The sequence below is a fragment of the Labrus mixtus genome, chromosome 10 (assembly GCF_963584025.1).
Source record: "Labrus mixtus chromosome 10, fLabMix1.1, whole genome shotgun sequence".
Classification (NCBI taxonomy): domain Eukaryota; kingdom Metazoa; phylum Chordata; class Actinopteri; order Labriformes; family Labridae; genus Labrus; species Labrus mixtus.
The window spans coordinates 12494406-12518307 of record NC_083621.1 but is presented as its reverse complement, the minus strand read 5'-3'; the positions used below and the strand labels follow the sequence as shown (position 1 = coordinate 12518307).

At 39.9% G+C, this 23902-nt stretch overlaps 2 protein-coding genes across 2 annotated transcripts; one reads left to right on the top strand and one right to left on the bottom strand.

Moving 5' to 3' along the window:
• The first annotated feature begins 873 nt into the window (after positions 1–873).
• Positions 874–7507, top strand: chic1 (cysteine-rich hydrophobic domain 1). The gene is made up of 6 exons (XM_061048349.1): positions 874–1029; positions 2889–2943; positions 3938–4093; positions 4486–4542; positions 5043–5102; positions 6101–7507. Exons 1-6 carry the CDS (start codon positions 905–907, stop codon positions 6149–6151), a joined length of 504 nt encoding a protein of 167 aa, XP_060904332.1. The 5' UTR covers positions 874–904; the 3' UTR covers positions 6152–7507.
• Positions 7508–9147: 1640 nt separating this feature from the next.
• lnx2b (ligand of numb-protein X 2b) lies at positions 9148–22412 on the bottom strand. The gene is made up of 9 exons (XM_061048347.1): positions 21825–22412; positions 19987–20180; positions 17821–18020; positions 14593–15015; positions 14208–14348; positions 12256–12430; positions 11332–11575; positions 10764–10922; positions 9148–10663 (listed from the first exon to the last, which is right to left on the bottom strand). Exons 1-9 carry the CDS (start codon positions 22229–22231, stop codon positions 10528–10530), a joined length of 2079 nt encoding a protein of 692 aa, XP_060904330.1. The 5' UTR covers positions 22232–22412; the 3' UTR covers positions 9148–10527.
• Positions 22413–23902: the final 1490 nt, after the last annotated feature.

Here is a 23902-nt window from a genome sequence, read left to right as displayed (position 1 = left end):
ATCAGGTAAAGGCCTATTCGAAATGTGTTTCACATTATAGGCCAATACTGGCATTCAATAGTTGCCAACCCAGATCTGACTACCTTAAACCTTTTACACCTGCATCCCCAAAACGTATTGCAAAACGTTTGATCTGTATCGATTCGTTGGAACTTTCCAAAGTGGATATAGGATTCATCAATGCATGGACTACGTCGATTCAGTACACTTTTACAAGGTTGCAGAAACTGGCAGGTCTCATTTACACAGCCTGAGAATGACTACATTGAGTTATCTTGTAGCTTAAAACAAACTTGTTGCAAAATAGTCAGGTATCCCTGAATTTGCCTCATAACTGTCTAAAATAACTCTGAAATCGCGAAGGTTCATTTTTCATGCTCGATTTAGACCACCTGATGCTAATTGGAACAACTTTGTGGACATTCACTATTTTCATCAGTTGCACACTCTTATTGCATTAAATGTCAGAGAGAATCTAATAGGCCTATTCCTTATTGCTCTATACATTTTACACTTGGATCACAAAAGTCAGTTTCAGCAAAGAAGTGATGCATGTTCAAAGGCTCATGTATAAATAGGCCTAAAGGAAGTGACATGTTAATTGTCTTGAGGCTTGACTTATTTTTTGGGAGGATGCCTTTCCTGACTTTGACCCATGTCTGGTCAAAATAAGTGAATTCTCCCTGAAGCGAACTGCAACTAACAATATCAGACATTATTAAAATACTGTCTATTTTCACATAGCTTTCGTCATATCTGGCTTATGAAGGTTTAATAATAACACGTTGAAGCTCTGCAGGGTTCATCTGCACACAGCGGCGATTATCGCTCCAAACTCGCGCGCCCGCTCCCACGTCCACGCGCAGCCCCGTAGGAAACGTCATCAGCGTCTCACTTACCCAACATGGCGGACTTTGATACCATTTATGAGTTGGAAGACGAAGAGGATGAGCACGTAGTGAGCGATGAGCACTTGCCCAGATACTGTCCGGAGCCCGTGGTCATGCGAGGGGCAGGCCACATCACAGTGTAAGCTGAGCCGCGTCTGTCGCTCCGTCTGTCTGTGTGGTTTTGTTTCCTGCAGCTTGTTTAGCTGCTGCTAACCTGCTAGCAGTTAGTCCAGTGACAATCACAATTTATATATCAAAGAACGAGAACTGCTTGTTCCCATGTTAATGATAAGTATGATAGATTTGCAACCAATATTCATCGGTAGTTAAGTACTGTTAGTTAGAAATCTGTAGCTTTATGTCATCACCGAGCATATTAATACATCAACATCAGTCTAGTCTTGTTTACACAATGTTACAATTCACTTAGCAGACGCTTTTATCCAAAGTGACGTACAACTCTAATCCATTCATACACCGCCACTGAAGCAGCGGGAGCAATGCAGGGGTTAAGTGTCTTGCCCGAGGACACAGACATGTTACTCATCTGGGGATCGAACCCTCGACCTTGCGGTTGAGAGGGGACGACTCTACCAATTGAGCCACTGCCACCTTGTTTTTGCACATTTACATTCAATCTTCCATATTTAATCTTCCTATTTAAGACTAGTAATGCTTAGTTAAATCCTGGTTGTATATATTCACATTTTTATTTTTGATATCTTTTAGTGCTTATTTACTTTGTAGTTAATATTATATTGTGTTTTAGATTTGCTAACATTGTGTTTTTTACTCATATTGTGTGTTGGATAACCTGCTGCTGTAACACCACAATTTCCCAGTTTGGGATCAATGAAGTAATTCTATTCTATTCTATTGTTTACACAGAGGTGATGAAGTCATCATTGCATAAATTTACGCAGTGTCACCATCGCAATCACTGTCGTAGACTTATTTTATCACAAGTTCTTTCCTTGTTTACATGTGAGTGTCAGAATATAATATCGGTATAAGGCTATCAAATAAAACACAATATCTTCTGATACTGTTTAAGCTATCTGGTGAAGCTAAATGATGAAGGAAACTATGTTGTCTAAAGATCATTTTCTCGGCTGCTGCACCATCAGCTCACAGCAGTCCAACATCAATAATTTGCAGAATGAGAACTAAACAAAAAACCTTCACATAAAGGAGTGCATCTAACATCAAAATATAACCACACAAAGAGAACAAATCTGTTACAAATCAGCATTACGTTAAGGGATCAAAGTGTCACAGTGATGCTCTGTTCTGCATACTGTACACGTATCAAACATCACACATGTGTTTAGTAAAACTTAATGTTTTGTTGTTGTTTGTGATAAACATGACGCAGTCATTATTGTTCCCCCTGATTGGGAATCATGGAAATCGTTATATCTCTAGTCAAACAGCCTAGCTACATTTTGTGTCTTATACTTATTTATTATGCTGCAAAACGTTTCATCCTCAATGGTAAAGATGAGTCAGTTATGTATAATGTATAACTATGTATAAGGCTTAAGCTCTAACAACAAACCACGTTTCATTTGTGAAGTTGGATAAAAGGTCATATAAATGCGAGGGAAATATGCTCAAGTGTTTTGTTATTGTAAGTGATGATGCTGCATGCATGTATGAATCACAGAGAGAGAAAAAAAGTCCAGATTTTGAAAAGCTGATTAGTGTGTTTTTAATCTTACTACTTTCAATGTGTTTGTCATTTTATTTAATTATTTTCTGGTTGCTTTACTCGTATGTTATTTGAATTGCCTTTCTCATTATTTTAATTCAGCAAAAATATGTGAAGTGAAAGAAGCATGTTTCAATGTGAAATGTAAGATTTCTGCCAAGGTGTGGACTTTCGTCTGGTCCTCATCATGCTCCTGGTAATATCTGATCTTGCAAAAAGTTTGAGGTATTTTTTGATAATCATGTCAAAGATCACTTTCTCCTTTTTGTTGTTGTTGCTTTTTTCAGGTTTGGACTGAGCAACAGATTTGACACAGAATTCCCCTCTGTTCTCACGGGAAAGGTACAGTTGCTTTTCAGTTTCTTGCACTTCAGTTTAGCTTTCTGTTCAATTCCAAGTGGGGAGAATTAAGCAATTAAAGCCACAGTGATTCTATTGTTTCTTTTTGGGGCCTTTAACAGCCCTGACTTCCCCACACCAGCCCATTCAGAAAAACCTCTCCATAGGTTTTGATCTGACTGGGATGCATTTCAACTAATGTAGCACAGTGCAGAGAAAAGAGCCTGAATGTGCTGCTGTCCAGCTCTGTAAATGAGTAAGCCGTCTATGGGGCTCAGTTGGCAGGGACCCCAGTGCTTTGGAGGGTCCAGCTCTAGGTGATAAAATAATGAAATGAAGACTGTGCCATAGACAAGAAAGGAAAGCTTCCTGGGTCGGACGCAGAAACACAAAAAGCCTGTAGGGGTAAGAGCAGGCCGAGGGAAGTGTGGGGCAATAAAATGTACCTTCAGTATTGTGACCCAGGGTGACACGTGATGGATGAGGTCACAATTATGATGATTGAAGGGTGCAGATCAGGCCCTGCTGGGCTTTATTCTAAGGTCTTTTGCTGTTTGCAAAGAGACCTTTGCATCCTGTCATAAAAGATTACGACCCCTGTTTTATGGCGTACAGACTCAGAGAGGAATGAGCATCTATTCAAGTTGTTTGGCCGGCGCTGCCACAGGCACTGAGCTTATCTCTCCTTTGAGTCCCTCCTTGCCTTGAACAGTCTAGAGCTCGGTTAGCGAGTCAGAGGCAGAGTATTAAGAGATCTCATCTCATCTCTGGACAACATCTTCAAATATCTACTTGTTGGTTTTCTAAAGCTCTTTGATCTGTGTACTCAGGTTTTCTGTGGAGCAATTAGGAATCTTTCATGTCAGTACCACCTAGAAACAATGTATTCCCCCCCCCCCCCCTCGCTCCTAACAGTTTGGTCAATGCTCAGTATTCTGATCCTCCCTCTGATGTTGTTTATTTTGTTAATCCAACCATAATATCTTTTTTTTTCTAGGTTGCGCCCGAGGAATTCAAAACCAGCATCAGCAGGGTGAATGCCTGTCTGAAGAAGAACTTGCCGGTGAATGTGAAGTGGCTTCTCTGCGGCTGCCTGTGTTGTTGCTGTACAGTAGGCTGCAGTCTGTGGCCAGTTATCTGCCTAAACAAGAGAGTAAGTCCCAGACCTCCTGTGACACTGGTCGGACAGTTTAACTCTCCCTTACATCAGCCGCTGATTACTCAGGGGCTGTTATAGCAATTCAGCTGCATTGCTCACAGAGCAGAGGGTAATAACTCGTGTTCAATTAGTGGCTCTGTGTGGAAGTGATGCATTGCGCTGCTCAGCTCCTCTCCTGCTCAGCTCAAGGGTGCGTCATTTAAAGGTGGGGTTACCACTCAGAATTAATGGCAACAAAGTGGAAATTACAAGCTGGTAAATTGGTAGTCCAGTCCATAAATCCTAACACGGGGGCTGTTTACTGATACCTGTTAAAGTGTTAAACTGAGCAATAAGTATTATGCTGCTTGCTTTAATGATAATGTGTTTGTTTTCTATTTCAACAGACGAGACGTTCCATTCACAAGCTGTTAGAGTGGGAAAATAACCGATTATACCACAAGGTAGGAAATTAGCACCTGTATGGAAGTGCTTATTTGTCTGTGTCAGTGTGCAGCAAGCTCAGGATGACCGTGATGCATTATGACCATTTATCCGTTTTCTAAACTCTTAAACCCTTCACACGAGTCCCTCAGAGCTGAGTCAGATCTGATGCACGGGGTCTGACTTAGATCTTCTACAGATTGTCTTAGAAGACCGTGAGGTCAGCAGTAAAATGCCGTGTTAATTTTGTTTTGTCTCACGGCAACAAATAGCTGCTAGTAGCTGTGCAAAGGCATAAAAGAAGCTCTTCAGGGTGTCTGGCCACGGTTTGACCCCAGCGAGACCAGACAGCCCTGCTCCCAAATTCCCCCGACACTAAAGGGGAGATTTCAGACAGATTTTCCTTTGTGTGTGTATGTTTGTGTGTGTGTGTGTGTGTGTGTGTGTGTGTGTGTCTTTGTGTCTGTTTGAGAGTGAGAGAGATAGAATTCATTGTGTCTGTGTCTTTTCTTCTCATCAGCTGGGCCTGCACTGGAAACTAAGTAAAAGAAAATGTGAAAGCAGTAATATGATGGAATATGTAAGTATGCTGTCACGTTCATACGCAGTGATTATTTCCATCAGCTGTTAATCAGCAAACCATGTTCCTGATGAGTCAATAAATTATTAATGAAGTAAAGATATGAAAAAGGCAATAAATGCTTACATCCGAGAAGCTGGAGTCAGCAGATATATGGCTGGTAAACAAAGTTAGAGTTGATAGATTCAACCTAACACTAGTGTCAAATGTTTTACTTTAGATTTCCCTTCTTGGACTTAAATTGTGCCTCGGTTCCAGAAGGAGAATCACTGGATCAACAAACTAACAGAAAACATATATTACTATATAACATGACCTCATCAAACTCTGTCATCTTCAAACTAAATCTAAATATTACTTCTTCCATTTCCCAACAATCTTTTCCTCACTATAACCCAAAGTGTCAAATCACAACCATCAGAACGTTCAGTAACACTTAAATCACTACGAGCAGATATTATAGTGCAAGATTGAACAGTTTGGATACAGCAAATAAGATACGCTTCAAATAAAAAATGGACTGATATATTCAGAGTCAACGATTGTGCAACTTGCCAGACACATTTAACTCATTGATCCATCAATCAAACTTTATTTGTATAGCATTCATGACAATTCATGACAAATGTTATCTCAAGATACTTTACAAAAAGAGCAGCTCTGGACCGTTATCTTCATTGTTTTATTTACAGAGACTCCACATTAATCCACTTTGAACACAGCACTTTGCAATTCAGATTATGCAAAACATTTGATTCTTTCTGAACAGTAATTGATAACATAATTAGTTTGGCTAACTGTTGCAAATGTATTTTATATTCACAAGAGACAAACTACTGGAAAAGCAACACTGTATCAATGTATAGAAAATAACATATTTCACTAACATTTGCAACAGTGTTACAACAAATGTTTGTTTCCCATCAACATCACGAGGAAATGTTGTGAATTAATGCTAAGTTGTTCTAAAAATAATTGTCTTGTTTTTCTCTCTGCAGGTGATTCTTATAGAATTCTTACCCAAATATCCTATATTCAGACCGGACTGAGGAGGCTGTTAGAGAATGGATGTGTGGCCCTTGAATCTTCTCCTTAGTGCCTTGTATATAAAGTATGTCGGAATAAGGGTCTGCACTGGTGTCTGTAGTGATGACCCCCCCTTACATCTCCCAATTTCTTGTACATTAGAATTTGCGACAGTGTCACTTTGCTTTAGAGCAGATTTTGCACATTTTCCCGACAGAACTCAACATGTCCCCTTCGTTGCACTTGGATGTGTTTTTTTTTGTTACATGTGGCAAACAAGTGAAACTCTCGAAAAAGTGCATTTACCCCAAAGAACCATCGACCTGTATCCCATCTGTTAGTTCAGTTATCCCTTGCAAAGAATGTGATGCCTCCACCTTCCTTAACTAATCCTTGCCTTATGTATGATTTTGAACTCTGCGTGTGAAAGGAGGACGTAGGCATTGAGAAATTCAACAAGTCTGTACGCTTTCAATGCTGTTTGTTGGGTTTGAATCCAGTTCTTTGCGAGTAGATGGGATGGTTGAGATTGCCTAGCGTACAGTGTACGTGTTCACCCTGTGTGTTTTCTTGACATGTGACCCTCTCTGTACATGGGAACTAGCTAGTAAAAGAACTTGACGTGTAAATACCATGTTAGGATAAGCTGTACAGTGGTATACCATTGTTTACATGAAGTTACTTAGCTCTTTAGTTTTTTTGCCAATATATATTGCTGTACCATAGTTTTGATTAATGAAAGATGTCTATGTACCTTTCTAGTTAATATGGACCTGTTTACCTTGTAAGCCATATAGTTACAATGTACATGATGCCAGAGTCAGGACTGATGATTGCACTTGCAGTGAAAGTCAGAATCTCCGATGATCCTGAAGGTTCATCCAGTGACAACAGAAGTGCATGTTTCCATGTGATGTTTGCCAATAAAGATGACATGAAATCACTGTCATCTGTTCAAACTGGAGATGTATAAATCTCTGGTCTGCAGTTGGAAGATTAAAAAGAACTGTCGTTATCTATCTTATCATTTTATCCAAACCTTGCTTTTTTTTTTTTTTTTTTTATAGTTTTGTACTCTCCCTGTGCTGTGTTTGGTCCTCCTGATGTGTCAAGAAGCACATGAATCAACAGTACATAGGGTATTATGAGCAGATTGTCTGTTAGTATTATTTCCCTGAATCTTTGTCAACAGATTGCTGCATTGCGTTGTGTTAGAGTGCCTCTGGAGTAATCGGTGAATCACAGAGAAGTACAGGATGAAATCCCTTCTCTTGTACAAAGGAGTTTAAATCCTCCTCCCAGTATTGTCCCTGTTACAATTCTTGTAAATGTTTGTCCTCATCCCTATTGGGAGAAAATAAATTGATCATTTAATTTTTTTTCTGCTGCACACTTTGTTCCTTTTCATTATTTAGTGACACACCTAGTCTAACCTAACCTTACTTGAATCATTACAGCTTTGTCCACAGCCTGCTGCAGAAATGTGACTATTTGTCGTGTTTATCAAGGTGTCGAATCGTTAACTTTAACAAGACTGTGCAATTAGTTGACACATTTATAAAACTCAGGAATGCCGTTCAGATAATTTGCTGCTACTTTCTAAAGTCATGGACGAGCAGTCAAGAGAAAACTGGACCAAGGTTCTACTGTAACTCTCCAGCACAACCCCCGATCACTGAGGCGGTAGGCTTCACCGCCCTGTGGATGGTTTTATGGTTCTTTGTTTTTTTTGTTTTCACATTCACAGTCTGTCCCTGTTGAGACAGAAGGCTTCAGTTTAGTGCAGCAGAGATCCAATAGTTTAAACTGAAGTTGCTGACACTCCTTGTTTTATTCAAACTGAAACAATGATGGAAGTGGGTACTCGTAATACTTTGCTGTATTCACAAGGAATAGCCAGACAGGTTTAATTTTAATTACTAATATATCTCATTAATTTATTTATGGTTAAATCGATAGGGACAGAAACAGTACACATGGACTAATTGAAAATAGCAAAAATAAATTATACTACTGAACTACTTTTTGATACATTTGTGAACACAGGGTCTCTTGGCGTGATGTTTGAAGAGTTTTCTTGCAAAATTTGACAAAGCAAGTAACATGAAAAAAATGGCCTGTGTTAAATTGACCTTGTACCTGCAGCATTTAAAGTCTAGTTTCATTAAAAATGGCAAAATACGTTCTTCCTTCTTGTAACAGGTACTTCAGGTACATTGTGGTGGTGAGACTTTGGTTCTTTTACTCAAGTTGAATACAGGACATTCTTTTGTAGCATGGCATTGATACACTGTTGTACTGCCTTCAAGCTCTAATGACTTCAGAACTTCTTTGTCATTGACATTACATTATTCACATGACATTGAGTGGGACCTGCATAAGATTTTTTTTTGTAGAAAGTTTTACTGGACAAACATAATGTGTGCATATAAGATATTAAAGAAGGAAAACTTTTAATGAGTATAAAGCCGCCATTCAGAAACTTAAGCGTACACTAATCCTGAGCAGATCCCTTGTGTACCTTGATGGTACAAAGCCTTTGTAAAAACACATTGTTCTCTTTGATTTGTCTGTAATAAGGACTGCTAAAGGCAAATATCTCATTTTGTTAAGAATGTTTTTAGTGTTTCAAAAGGGTCAATTTGTGCGAAAGATAAGCAAACATCCTGGGTCACAGCTCTGTTTTACACATCTTCTGTCCACTAGGGGTCAGACTGAGCCATGAACACACTGCACAGTTTATTGGACACTTAACACGGTTAATGACTTCAGTCTTTTTACACTCATGCTCAATGACAAAAGTGATTATCAGAGACTGTCAAGCTCAAAGATGTCCTGATGTCATTACAAGATCAGAACAAACAGCAGCGTGAGAAGCTCTCTAACATTCACATGATTTAAATGTCAGCTGCAGTGAACAACTTCCTTTCTCAACCAACATACCTCTCTAAGTGATGTCTCCATCATTTGGTTAGAAACTTCTGTATAATAATAACAACAACAATCAAAGACTACCATGATCTGTTATATGATTTTATTGTACATAATGAATCAGTGGACAGCTTATACATGTACTATTTACTTTCTGTATATATTCCAATAAATCTTGTATCTATTATGATATAAGAAAGGCCACTGGGAATGTGTTAACAGAAGAGAATGAGTTAACACAAATGAATCAGATAAAGGCTGTTCTCCTTTGAACTATTAACAGCATGTCATGAGGGGAAACAAAAAGGGGAAACATGTTGGTACAGTGGTAATATAAGACAAGTGTACGTTCTGGTTTGTCCTTCAATATCTACAGGGCTCCTGCCTAAAGTAGTCTTTATTTATGACTCACTATGTCATTAGAAATAAATACAGATCACTGGTTCAAAGGTTGTGGTGATTAAAAAAAATCTAAAGCTGCTCGAAAGATTTAAAATTTGAATGCATTGCAATTATTGACTTCTTTATTCCAGCTCAGTTTGAAACATTTCGATGTCCAAGCTTGCTTTCCTGCAGCAGTGTTTGCCTTTAATAAAAGCTAACAGGAAAGAAAACTAACACTGAAGCTGTGTCCTACCAAAGCAAATATGTTAAAATGTCTTTGAAGTGAATGAGTATGTAGAATTTAACTGATTACTTTCATGGCTTGGATACAACTGAACCTCACACACCTCGATTAAAGTTTACGGTAGGTCTTCACTTTGGCTTTTTTGATAACCTTCGTGTCATAACAAAATTCCTCCTTTTACAACACGGCTGTAGCTGAAAAACAAAAACACCTTCACTAAAGATTTCTGTATTTCCATCAAAGCTGTATCGTTCTGTTGAAAGTTCTAAAGGTGTAATGTCAATAAATTTGATGAAATCGGTCGAGAGGGGACAAAAGTTGCAGGACAGGATGATTTTTTTCTGTTGTTGGAATCAGTCTACACAGCCGTACTTTGAAATGCACCCATCTATGTTTCTTCATCACAGCTACTGTAAGCGCTACAGTTCATCTATGGAAGCCGTTTACAGTGAGAGAGTGAATCACTTGAATCAAGCCACAATACCAAATGATAACAGGACTATTTGACATGAAGGCAAAACACTGGTATAAACAAAAGGATCATAAAGGTGTTCCATAAAAAATATATCCTTCCAGTTCCTCCTAAGGATATCTTTTATTGATTGTCATTTTTGCCCCTGATTGAATTGTTCATCAAGTTGTGCAGTCACCTGCTGTTCAGTGTGTGAGACGACGCTGAAACAAACAGGTACCTGCTACGATTATCCACAGAAGATCCAATCCATCGTGGCTCTTAACTACAAACATATGCCGTGTAGGGGACAGTGAGTCAGAAAAGGTTGTTTGTGTGTGTTTATGTGATAGAAAAAGGGGAGAGTGAGTAGACTCCTTTGTGTTTCGCTACACCAGACTGCCAGGCCAGGACACCACAGTGAGTGTGACTTTATTCTTCTGCAGCTTGAGCATCGGGATGAGAGACGAGTTGTTCATTCCTACTGTTGTAGCTCCGTTCACGGCTACTATCTCATCACCACACCTGCAGAGAACCACAGAGTGTTAATGAAGAGTCTGCAGAGTGAGGGAGATGACAGGATGCAGCAGCTGATTGCTTCATATGGGGGTAAAATTGTACTTACTTCAGGCGTCCATCAAAGTTAGCAGGTGTACCAGGCACAATGGTTTTGATGAAGAAAGGCTGCTGGCTGTGGCTCTCCTCATAGCCGCCAACGATGCTGAAGCCCCAGCTCTCGTTGTTTGTCTTCTGCAGGACTATGTCCCGGCACCAGTGCATGTGACTAAAATGACAAGTACAAAGTCAGAGGTTATCCTTTTACATCACATCTAACAGGAAACATTATGTCAGGAAACATTTGCCTTCAAAATCTTGAAGAAGCTCCAGTCCACTCCTGTGATTGCCTTAAATACATTTGATCCTGTTAAATGCACCAAGGTCCACCTTTAATGTCAGATCTACTATAACAGAGTATTGTTGAAGCCATTTTAACTGATTAAGTTTACAATTATTAGAAAATTATTTTAGCTTTGGTGCTATAACCTACGGTCTGCTGTTCTGATCTTTTATATATTCTTAATAGGCTTTAAAAACAATTAGCATATTTACAACAAATAAATAAATAAACATGAAACACTTGAATTTGAGCAATAAAATTCAGGTGATTTCTGGAATCAAACCAGGCTCTCTACCTTGGTAATCCCAGCCAGCGAGTCCACAGCGGCGTCCAGTTGAGGGCGTCGTCCCGTGGGTCTTCCAGAGGGTCTAGTTCGTCCTTGTTGGCAAACTCGATGTCCTCCTCTGATTCCTCAGAGAGTGTCTGAATGACACGGAGCACCACCTGGGACTGAGCTGTCTGAGCCTTCAGCACTGACACGGCCTCGTTGTAGGTCAGCTGGGTCAGATCCACACCATTTATGCTCAGCAGAATGTCACCTGAGGACCCACAGGAGGAGTTTCAAACTAAGACATTTTACTGATGAGGACCTTCTTATCCAATAAGTAGTAGATTTTCATCAACATTCTTTAATAACAGCTAAACTACATTTTCTGTTAAGCTATGTAGATGGATAAGCTGTCGGAGGAAGTAACAGAGGAACACCATAATGCAATGTGAATTACACCAATATTACGCTGTTACTGATGCAATGTGTAAGTACAAAGGCGTGACAACAGCAGAACTTTGTGAAGGAGCTGTTGCTGAACCGCATTCTGTAAAGAGTGATGCTCTCTATTTAACAAGCCAAAAGAGAATTGCCCTTTTCTTATTAAGTTGGTGGTCACATTGTCATTGATTTGCTGACTCAATAACAGGGCTGTTTGTGGGCAACAAATTCCAGTTCAAAAGATTTTCACAGTTTGAATTTTAACACCTGACCCATATCTTAAAACAATCATGCTACCTGTAGCTGTGTTTTTTCATTGAGCAATGACTAAAGCAACCACAAAAAATCACCTCAGAAAATGTTGATAGCTGAATACTTTTTTATGTTATCAACTTATACTGAAAATAATCATTAGTTGCTGATGGAGCAACACATTGCAAAGCCTAATGCTTTGAGTAAAAATGCCTTATTCAAAGTCAAAATCAGACGTCACCAGATTCTGTTTCATACCTTTTTTGATAGTGCCGTCCCGGTGCAGACAGCCGACTGGTTGCACGCTTGTGATGTAAACGGGCAAGCGGCTGCGACAGTCCCTCCCCCCAGCTATGGTGATGCCCAGTGAAAGCCGAGGCTCTTTCTTCAGGCTCACAGTTTTCTCTTGGCTTGAAAACCCACCTGGAGGATCCTGCATGAACAATGACACAAATAAGTACAATGCATTGATTGCAATGTAAAGAAGTTAAAATAAAGCTTTAATCATAATGTTGAGTTTTATTAGAATTATTTTTTTGCTTTCGTTTGACAAAGCATACATGAAGTTTGTCCAGCCAATTAATGTCAGTCTCTCCAGGGTCCTTTGATTTAATGGATTCCTCTCACATATCTATTGTAGAAACAAATGTGAAACATTTGAGAAGGACATGAGAGGTAAGAGTAGAGGGAACGTGTGAGGATCCACACTCAGCTCTCGTAGTGCATAAGATGTGTGGGAAATGACAGCTTCATTCAGCCCCCTTGATTCTCTCCAGTCTGTAAAACTAGCAGAAGGGAAGCTCGGGGGAGGTGGGGTCTCTTCCTCCTCTCCAGCAGTGAGCCCATCCCCCTAACCAAGACGGAAAGGCTGGACTCTGCAGGCGAAAGCTAACTGTTACCAGCTTTGATCCTCTGCCACGCAAAGAAACAGCCAAAAAAACAACAAGACAGTGGCCCCGTAGCAGCAGAGTGAGCAGCACCCGGGGGCTTTTGATCAGGACAGAGGAGGCTTTCATCTCCGCTCACCGATGCAGGTGTCTGCTCTCAAAGCTTCTCACCCCTGACTGTGGGGGTGCTATTCTTTCTAATGACAGTGTATGGTACAGCTGAGTGTGACTGACGGAGGAGCGATAAGAACAATTACACTGTGTAAACAGAAACGTTTCAGGTTTGAAAGATAGTGTGACCCACACTGTAGTTAGTGGTGTAAAAGAGGAAGTTCCAGCAGCCAACAGCTGGAGAGGGCCAAAATACATGTGGATACACCATTTTCACTTTAAGCTTTGGAATGTTTAGTGAGTGTCGTGTCTTTTGCTGTGGCAAGATTTATTAAAATACAGCTGTATAAAAGACAGTGCTGTTAAGCAAATAAAAAAATAAATCTTTTGATGAATTAATCCCATATATCAATAATGTGAGAAGCATTTTTTACAGGTAGGCTTACTGCATTACCCTTTATCCAGTTAGTTATCTGTAACTTCTACACTGAAATTGTACTCCATTCTCTTCCTTATTAAGTGTTAGATCACAAGCTACTTTAATCTGATCATAATGATTATCTTTAGTACTCCTGCCTTATCCCCCAGCCCCCCACCAATAAACACACTGTTACGTACAATTGCAAAAGTAAAGATTTTTCCCCAGTTGCGATTCCGTTTTGACAGAACACGAGTCGCGTTAGAAGGGTATAGAAACGATCCAAATGTGGTTCTGAATGACATCAGAACTTTGAACAAGCTTTTAAAACAGCGCCAGGGTGGATTTAAAACAGCCTAATCGTTGCATTAAGAGTTTGGGCGAGCCTGAGCACATCTCTGTGTGTAAGATTGTGTGTAAGGTTTGAGATTCTCTTCAGATCGTGTGTGTGCAGACCCTCCTCATATCATGTGTGGGGGAGGAGAGATCTGCCACATGCGGGAAAGGAGCCGCAGGTCGGATAAGAATCCAGGCCGCCTGCTATCAGAACTTTGGCCTCCGTACATGGGGTGCGCTCACTAACCACTAGGCTACCGGTGCCCCATAGTGACAAGTTTTAAGAGGGGAGAGGGAGCTGTGTTATAGATCAATAACAAATACATAAAAAACTAAATGTTCAAATTAAATAGAAACATTTAAATGAAGAAGTTTGCACCTTTTTCTACAGAGGCTATAAAAGGGTAGCATTGTGAAGTGCAGGTTTAATTGTGAATGCTACCTGACCCGAGTATTACCTTCATGTAGGTGGACTGGCGCTTGAAGTACTGTGGCTCAGGCCTCCTGGCTGTTCTGCCATTTCCCTCCCTGCTGCTTCCTCCTTCCTCCTGAGACTCCGCAGGTCTCATTACCACAAAGTTTACACGCACCTCACTCGCCTAATATGCACACAAAGGAAAAGGAATGAATTCCACAAATAAAACACATGAAACGCTCTAGTGCTAAATATATGACTAGTGATCAATTCTTTGGGGTTCAGTATTGTAATCATATGTTTATGGGTTATTTTTGTGTTGCTGCTAAACACTTTATCGTACTATTTGCTATTATTATTCACTTGTAAGACTTGTGGAAACTTGCTTTATGAATGTTCACCATTAAATAGCTATTTAAATTATATACCTGTATGATCTGGGCAGCACTTTCGGGTGTACCATGCCTCAGGTCGTGTCCATTGATGGCTAACACTTTGTCGTTGTTCCTCAGTTTTCCATCTTTGGCTGCTAGACCACCAGACAGCAGATCCAGGATGAAAACCCCACTCTCATCTGATTTGCGAATGAGTTTGATGCCGAGCGGCTCAGTGCGCTGACTCTTCATTAGCGTCACCTGCAGGACTGTGCCAGGGTTGTGATTAGAGGTTGTGTTGCCATGGGGACTGTGAGTGGGCAGGGAGGCAGTGGAAGAGGAAGGGTGATGATCAGGCCGCGGATCTCTTGATTTGAAACCTTTCTCCTGCATGACAGTGAGCCGGAGGAGGGAAGGCTGCCGCAGTACCGCCATGGCCCGGGCGTGAGGGACTGAAGCCAGACTGACATCATTCACCTGGAGACACAACAACGAAAAGACATGACACAGTCAAAAGAGAAAAAACAACATAATGAAAAAGAAGCAAAGCCCATATTAAAATTGAACAGATATATTTGTTGTCAGCTTGGTGTAAAATAAAACACATTTTGTCTATAAAGCTCATTTCCCCCTTCGTGACAGCTGTACAAGGAGAGAACCAGAACAGACAGAGTATTTTTAGACCTCATTAAACTCATCAAATTAACACTAAATGTTTACATAACTAAGAACATTGCTACTTTACGTGACAGGTGAGGTGTTGCAAGCTGTCTGCTAGGCGTCACCTCAGCTAATTCTGATCACTGAACATAATCCCGTGCTGTATTTGTCAGGTTTTTATGAGATTCTTTTAATGTCACTGCCAAAAAATTTTCTTCTGTGGTGGAGCATTCTTGTATTGTTCTACATCTGCTGTTTATAATAATTAGAAATATTTAGCAAAGTTCTCTTAGCTCAATAACAAGCTAATTTGCCAGTTTTTGTGAATAAGCATTATATGAAGACTGTTTAACTCTTCAGCTTTGATATCTTGGACTTTGCCTAACAACAAGATGGCAAAAGCCCAAATTCTAAACTCAAGGCTTTTAAAGCAGTAGTCCACAAACCATTAGCTGTAGTCAAATTGATATCTCTTTTGTACAGTTTATGGATTTTACACACTCAAATTGTATGATGCTTGTTTATAAAGCCTTTTGGAGGCAAAACAAGAAGATTCAATTATTGTATTATTTTCTTGCAACATAATTGCGCTAAGGTCACCCAAAAGGTCGAAAGCCATTTGTGACATATGATAAATCTGACCAGGGCTGCCCCTGGCCCAAGTGGGGCTCTAAGCAGAATTTTTTTTTTTCTGTGAGATTTTCAGAGGACAAGAATGAATTTCCCTACTTATCATAGGATTGGGATGGGACAGGAAAACAAGTCGACGGGAGCGAACAGGAACAGGAATCATAATAACTATAGACCAGTTGTATATGCACACACACAGCAATGAATGAAGGATTTTATTTCTACTTGCTTTGGTGCCTGTTTGCTGGTTGTTTTGAGCAATGGTGCACAGTCATGTGCTCGCTGCAGCCGTCGTATAAATCAAACTACAATGTATTCAGAGAAAGCAGGTACAGTATAACTGAAGTGGGAAAGGCAGCATTGCAGTGCAAAGTTAAAAACAAAGATATGTCGGTTCAACTGACAGAGCTCGGGGGACAGTCGGACATACTAAAGACGTTTATGAGAGTTGTGAGTGACAGTAGTGTGCCACTTTATGGTGTTTATAAAATATGTAATGTACACCAGTGACTCAGAACGAGTGGCCCCAGGAAACGAGTTACAATAACAACGACAAAAAAAGGAGCGGGATGGGACTGGACAGGACTCATTCTACTGAGTGTGGGATGGGATTATTTTTGTGGGAGTGGGATGGGACAGTTGAGAAAAACACCTTCATACATTTGAATGATCAGAACAAATACTATTTGCAACTGGCATAATAATAATATTAAGAACTATATTTATATAGCACTTATCAAAAACAAGTTACAAATTAAAAACAAAGAAAACCTGTTTTCTTCAGCTTCGTCTTGTGGTTAAAAAATGAAACTTTCACAATGATGATTGCCTTACCACTCTGATTTGAAAGTCTAAAATCAATGTATTGATTGTATGTTGAAAGAAGGATTTTGTTCCAAGATCTTAGTGATCCAAATCTTGACAGTCTCTTTTTTGTTGAGGTCCATGTTTCACATCCAGGAGGCATTATATCTGCTGCCAAGTTTTTATATTTATCATCGTGTTTGAGAGTGTCTGGCTTTAGAAAGAGAAGCTGCATTCTGAAGGACACAGTGGAGCAGAGAGGTTCCACACATGAGGCAGAGAAACTCTCTGAGTACAGCAGTAACACAACCCTGAAGGACAAGAACGCCCAAATCCAGGGAGAAAGAGAGAATCATAACTAAGTGAGAACATCTATTATTCATATTTCACCAATAAGCACCCTTCTCCTCTGTACAAACGTAAAGGGTGAGTGCAAAATAAACACTGGATTGTACTCAAATAAGTTCATAAACACCTTTAACTTTTATAAAGGATTTCATATGAATGAATCATGCTGATCAAAAGATAATTAATTACCCATTTCATGAATAACTTTTATTTTCAAACATTTGACGAGATCCGATTTCTTGTTGTTGATTTTATCATTTCACTTGAAAAAATGATTATATAGATTTGACATTCTTTGATCATTTATTTTATAACAAACAATGCATCCATTGACAGTGAAAATTACTGGTGAATTAATTCATGATAAAATAAATTATTAGAAGCAGCAATAAATGCCACAAAAACGTATTATGACGAGCAGAAATCTGCACTTTGTATAAAAATATCTGGTTACATAACTCTGTTAGAGGAAAGATTACAGTATACTGCAGCTCTTGTTTGAACATTAACCTTCTCAAACAGAAAGGCGGTTTAGTCTGTCAATCAGCGACAGCAGCCAGGTAAAGTTGTTTTCACATGACGTGTTTGTGTCCTGTGAATATTAACCACGCCTTGTTACCATGGAGCCAAAACCTGTTTATCCTGAATTATTTTCCCAGTCACTGGTGCTCAGGGCCGTGTTTACAACTCTGTGAGAACACCACAACAACGTTTTTTTTTGTTGCTAATATGCGTGTCATGATATGCCACCATGGCACTTTGAACATTCCATGAGCAAGAAAATACATTATGGGCTACATTTTCCAGTGCTTTCATCCTAAGTTTATGAGTCCCTCTCACCTCTAAGATATGATCCCCTGGGGCCAGTCTGCCATCACGAGCTGCTAGCGAGTCCCTGACAATCTCCTGGATGACGATGTTACCCAGCGGTGTGTCTTTCCCCCCCACGATGCGGAGGCCCAGCTCCTCCTCCGGCTCCTCTCTGAACAGCTCCACCACATTGGCCTCGGCTACCAGACTGGACCGCAGGGGGGTGTTGTCTGGAGGGAAGAGAAACAGAGAAACAAGCAAATATGTAAAGTAAATATGGTTGTTTATCCTGTTTATGAGGCAAATACTCAATCCTTGTTTGCTTGTTTAGCTAATGCAGAGTTGCACGTATAAAATATCCTGTAAACATACAGTAAAAAGTTTGAACAACAGTGTGCTTTGAGATTTTGTTACATTGTACTCTCCAAGTTGTGGACAGTCAAACTTGAAAATGATGATTTAAATTTTCAGCGTCTATCAAAGACGCTCCTGTGCTAGTCAGAATTTGTCTTAAAAGCAAATTTTCTTTGTGTATTATTGTAACACATAACATCAGCTTCAAACCTGAAAATTAAAAAAAGTGCACGCAGTACATTAAAGAGCTTCTACTTTTAGTCTAATTATGTTTCTAAATATATAAATAGATATTAATTATTTCAGTCAAACCCTCAGGTTAAACAGCAAGAAACTTTCCTTTTATGATTCATATTATACAACAGTGTTTCAAACAATAACCTGTTCTTGAACTTAAGGTGACATTTGTTTAAACAGCACACAGAGGAAAGAAGCACAGATAAGAATCAGAAGCAGAGTGGATCTCAACCTTTCTTACGATAAAATAGTAAATGTTCTTTTATCACACTAAACTACACAGAGACGAAGGACTGATCTGTGAGTACACACAGAAGAGACCATAGAGTGTTATACACAATACAGCTAACTCATGTAGCAGTACTACTTCACAGAAGAAGGGAGTTAAACACACGTAATAATGACGACAATGTTAACTTATCTGGGAGCACTGATAATCAGTTGCCTGGCAGTAATGTGTCAATGTTGCCGTGAGGGTTTTTCCCAGTGATGAGACTGTCTGGTTAAACATCTGGCAGACGGTACATGTTTCTACAACGTGTGTGATGATTCAGCTGTGAAGGACTGAGAATTAAGAAGCTTTAGGCTAAAAGCAATCGCACTTTCCATCTGTGCGTTTTCACAACCGACTGACTGATCGGGTTGAGCAAAAGGATTACTTAACGCCACCAAGGAAAATGTCCATTTACATTCAAAGCTATAGAAGCTTCTAAAAAACACTCTTCATTGTTGGAGCCAGTATGACCAACTTCCTATGGCAAATGTTTTACTTATTCTAACTAGCATTTTTAGTCTGGTGAGTTTGAATCTCGAACAAAGTTAGGGTTGCCCTGAGTAGACCCTGACTGAAATGTCTTTACCCAGAATCTGTGACAATCAGCCTGTCGCTGTAATTCAAGTCAACATGTCTACCTTTCAGTGTGCTACAATGTCACGCTTCCACAGAGAACAAACATGCTGCACTTTGTCTTGAGCATTACAGAGACACGAGTGAAAACAACATAACTAAGGGGTAAGGTTCTTGAATTCCTTCTTCTGGATGAGCAGCACCTGATTGCCTTAAAAGAAGGGCGTCTGCCACCTTATCAGCATGTAGAATAAAACAAGATAATGTGATGCACAAAATTGTTAAATATTGAAATAATGTAATGACATGCAATAAATAAACTTGTATGTATATGTACTGCTGTTAATGTCTTATGCAATACCTGTGTTTACAACATGTCCCTCCTGAATCAAGAATAAATCCATAATCATTTTTTCACCAATAACTGAACAGAGGGTAGCTGATAGCTAGATCAGATTACTAGATTACTGAATGTATCAAAATGGTGTGAAAGCAAGTCCATTATACTCAGGCCCCTGTTCAATAAGTAAAACAAATGTGTGTGTGTGTTTGTACTAAATATAAAAGGATCTGTATGTTACATTTTGCTATACAAAGCTTGGATATATCAATTATTAAGTCAAGACTGATGATTACACATAAAAGAATGATCTTGATTTATTTCACACAGTGAGGGTAACATGTTATTAATCAAACACCGGTATTAGATCAGTTCTAAGTATTATGGTGATAGTTGGTGTGATAAAGTAAGTTCATACCTTCTTCACTTTCTTCATAAGCAGGATTAATCAGACCAGGCTCAGGCTGATCTCTGGTGGGATTTCTGGACTGTGTTACTGAATGTTTGGCTTCTCCAGACGACTCCCCCTCACCCTTACGCCCCTTTAACTCATTCCACGAGGGCCTCTTCCTCTTTTCTGCCTCCTCCCTCAGTCTTCTAAAAACAGGACATCTGAGGAAAGACAGGAACACAGAGGCACAGATGAAGGTTTTTATAATGAAATGAAAATAGCCTTACTGGGATGTACTAAGAATGCCAGGGATGGATGAACACAGAAATTGTGAGTGAGACGACGGATGTTATGAGGTACAAAAAAACAAGTCTTTTTATTCACAGGATTTTGACAAGAATCCCTATGTTCCCAATCTCAATGTCATACATTTTACGCTAACTAATCCCCGATATGACCCAAGCGCAAAATAGAAACAGTCTCACCCATTGCCTGTGGTCTTGCAAGCACAAAAATGGCAGTTCTGCATGTTTGGAAGTCAGGAAATTAATAAGAATCCGTCTATTGGCACAGATGGTGACCCCTCTTATATGTTAAACCCTTTGAAATGTTTATTTTCTGTGTAAGAAAATGTATTCTTTTGAACTGGATTACAGACCAAGCTCAATCTAAAACACATAGACAAAGGGTCTTTGTATACTATGTCTTATTTGAATACTTGAAATGTAATTGTGGTGCAAAGACGATGCTTTTTTTTTTGCAGAACATGGGAACCCTTTATTTCGTAAAATGGTTTGAATATTTCTTCTACTCCTGTTATCCTATAATATACATGTGTTGGAAAAAAAAATCTTATTTATGTATTTTTTTGTGCATTCTGTGAACCCAGAGCCTCCTACCTGCATGACTTTGAATGCGTATATGAACCAAAATGTTTAGTTAATATGTTCCTTTTTATGCCTTTTAGAAAATGTAATAAATATAAACTTTTTAAAAAATCAATTAAGAAGTTTTGTCGACAACGCGTCTCCATTGCAGGGTGTCTGGTTGACAGCTGTTCAGGCTGATTAAGTCTGTAACAGTGCTGGAGCTGCTGCTTGTTCCTCATGCCTGAACTTTGTCTCCTCATTGTTTGCACAGAGAGGCTGCAGCAGGACAATCTGCCTCCCACAACTGACTGCGTAATGGCTAGCCAGTGGGATGATAAGCACCTCACTGTCCATGTGAAAAAACAAGAGCCTAAATAATTACAAGTTTGTGTGTTCATACAGCCGACAGTAATAAACTTTACAGCTTCAACAAGGATAAACACATTTTCAGAGGGACCCACAATTCTGATAACACGCTATTTTACATCCCTGAGAAAAGGTCCAAATAGCTTTGTCCTGACTTAACTTACACACATGTAGTATAATCAATATATGTGGAGGAACAGATTTAGTGCATTTTAAAATGTAATACTTGAAATAGTTTAACTCTTTTAATTATTTAGGCGTTTTGACAAGAGTTGAATGAGGAATATGATACCACAAGCCACCTTCAAGTTTTCTCCCAATGCCTTTATAACTACACCTAAACTGATAAAATGTGTTCCTCTCTTACATCATCCATGCACTCACTTTATATTGTTTGTCAGTCTGTTAAAGATGAAGACCTGTGCATTGTACTCTGTATGGATGCAAAAAGTTCTCCACTATACAGGATTATATTATACCATGTGGCTGCTTAATGTTAGTGTGAAACCTTCTTAAATGTGATACATAAAAGGAACTATTTCTTCACATTTACACCACGGTGACAAATTATTTAAACCAATGAAGAGGCCTTGCATCATCTTAAGCTGCCATTGTGACCTGTCCACTTACCTGTTGTGCAGGTGAGGCTGCAGCTCACAGCGCTGCATCTGTTGTTGACATTCTGCAGAGTGGGGGCACATCACAGTCAGCTTGTCCAGCAGGTTCCTGACCAGCAGGCTGGAGGGACGGCACTGATGTAACTGCAGCCGCTGGCGGTCCACAGGGCAGAAGTCCTGCTCTTTTAAGAAGTTACTCAGACAGTGAAAGCAGTATGTGTGGCCACAAGGGGTGTCCATAGGTCTGAGGAGGGGCTGCAGACAAATGTGGCAAACTAGTTCATCATCCACATCGTCCTGGTACTCGTACAGGTGGCTCTCCAGGCCGTCATGCTGCTGGCCACACTCTTTACATACCCGAGCCCACGACAGACCCGCAACACTGCTGCTGCAGGCAACTTTGGTTTCTGTTGTAGCCATTGGCTGAGGAAGCTCAGTCCAAACTTCTATGTCCCTGTAACGATACGTGTGCTCTTATATCCTTAAAAACTGCGTCTCAGTCTGAAATCCATTAAAAATGTGAAAGTGTAACAATGATCCAGATCAAAAAATGTTATCTCCATGTCTTCATTTTGATTTCCTGTAGAAGAAGAAGAAACAAAGTTAGTGTTCCTGCACAAGAAGTACTATCTTTTACTCATACCAGCCAGCTCCACAGGAAATGACAAATCCACACAGCAGCAGCAATATGGCAGCAAGCCGCAGCTGCTTCCTCTCAGCTAGTTTCCTGAGGGACAAAAGGAATTCTCATTCTCAGCTAAAAGTCAGAGAACTGCACACTTACGGGGGTTAACTCTGTGAAATGAGGCACGAGAAGAAGTTACCGAAGTCAAAACCCTGCTAATGGGTAGGAACAAAGACATGGCAGAGCATGTGAATAACAATTTTGAATGAACTGGGAAGAAATACAACCCCCATCACTAATGACCCCGTGCACCCAATCGGCAGTGCCTTCCATCCCTTTGGGCAGCTCCTAATCTCTTTTAATTCCTTCTCATAAAAGGAGAGTGCTGATTAGGAACACATTCTTTGGAGAAACTTTTCTCCACGTTCTCCATAAATATGAATAATTGAAATAAACTGACAAATATTACAACACTTTGAGTTAGATCTTATTAAATAAAGCTTGTAAAATGTGCAAACATCTATCAATGAACTGTTGCTAGGAGGGAAAGAGTAATAGGTTGGAAAAAAATGGCTTAGAAAGAGTTCTGAGGTAAACACTGACATTATGTCAAGCTTATGTTGTCTGAGGCATGTAGCAGGACAGGAACGCAAAACACAACTCAAAATTCCAGCTTGAAATGTAAGGAAACTGCTTTCTTGCCTATTACCACATGGAAAAATGACACACAAAAAATCAGCCAAGACAATAAACTAACTACCTTCAGCTCCTTTTATCTTCATGACCTTAGCCCAGATTTCAGACACAAACATTATGTTTTGTCTTCTGTGTTTCTGCCTTGAAGCGACTCACCTGAGATGAAATCTTTGTTGTCAAGAGCCCGGTAGCCGCTGCTCACAAATACGAGACGCTAACCTCTCAACTGCCTGAAGCCTGAATGAAACCAGAGCCCTGCCTCTCCAGCAGCACACCGTCAGAATAGTGCGAGTGTGTGTGAGTGTGTGTGGAGTGGACACATATTTGTGTGTGAGCGTAGATGTGTATGAGCCAGCGTGAGGAATGCAGGGGGGAATTGGTGTAACTAGGCAGAGTGAGAGGAAAGTGTTCCTCCTGGCTTTTGACAACACCATTGTGTGTGTGTGTGTGTGTGTGTCAGACTGCTGATGCTGCATAACCCCAGGTAAAGTACTCTCAGTAGCTGAATGACTGATAGCAAACACACAGGACCGACAACAAATACGTGTACATCTTCCAACATACATGAACAGAGCCTGAGGTCACACAAGGCCCTTCTTTCTCTCTTTGTCTTCACTTTGTACAAGTGATACCTCGTCCTGTAATGGATAGGGGTCATGGATCCCATAGCACAGGAGAGGGACTCACAGTAGAAACCAGGCTGTGCTCCAGTTATTTGGAAATTACATGACCTAGTTCCACAATATGAAACTAGAGATAAACGTGCAAAT

Bases quoted from the DNA above. Each gene is read 5' to 3' on its own strand.
- chic1 (XM_061048349.1), top strand. From the start codon at position 905: ATGGCGGACTTTGATACCATTTATGAGTTGGAAGACGAAGAGGATGAG. The intron at 2,944-3,937 runs GTACAGTTGCTT...TTTTTTTTCTAG, and splicing joins CCTCTGTTCTCACGGGAAAG to GTTGCGCCCGAGGAATTCAA. The intron at 5,103-6,100 runs GTAAGTATGCTG...TTCTCTCTGCAG, and splicing joins GCAGTAATATGATGGAATAT to GTGATTCTTATAGAATTCTT.
- lnx2b (XM_061048347.1), bottom strand. From the start codon at position 22,231: ATGGCTACAACAGAAACCAAAGTTGCCTGCAGCAGCAGTGTTGCGGGT. The intron at 20,181-21,824 runs GTAAGTGGACAG...GTCTTTCCTCAG, and splicing joins CAGCCTCACCTGCACAACAG to ATGTCCTGTTTTTAGAAGAC. The intron at 18,021-19,986 runs GTATGAACTTAC...TCTTCCCTCCAG, and splicing joins TTATGAAGAAAGTGAAGAAG to ACAACACCCCCCTGCGGTCC.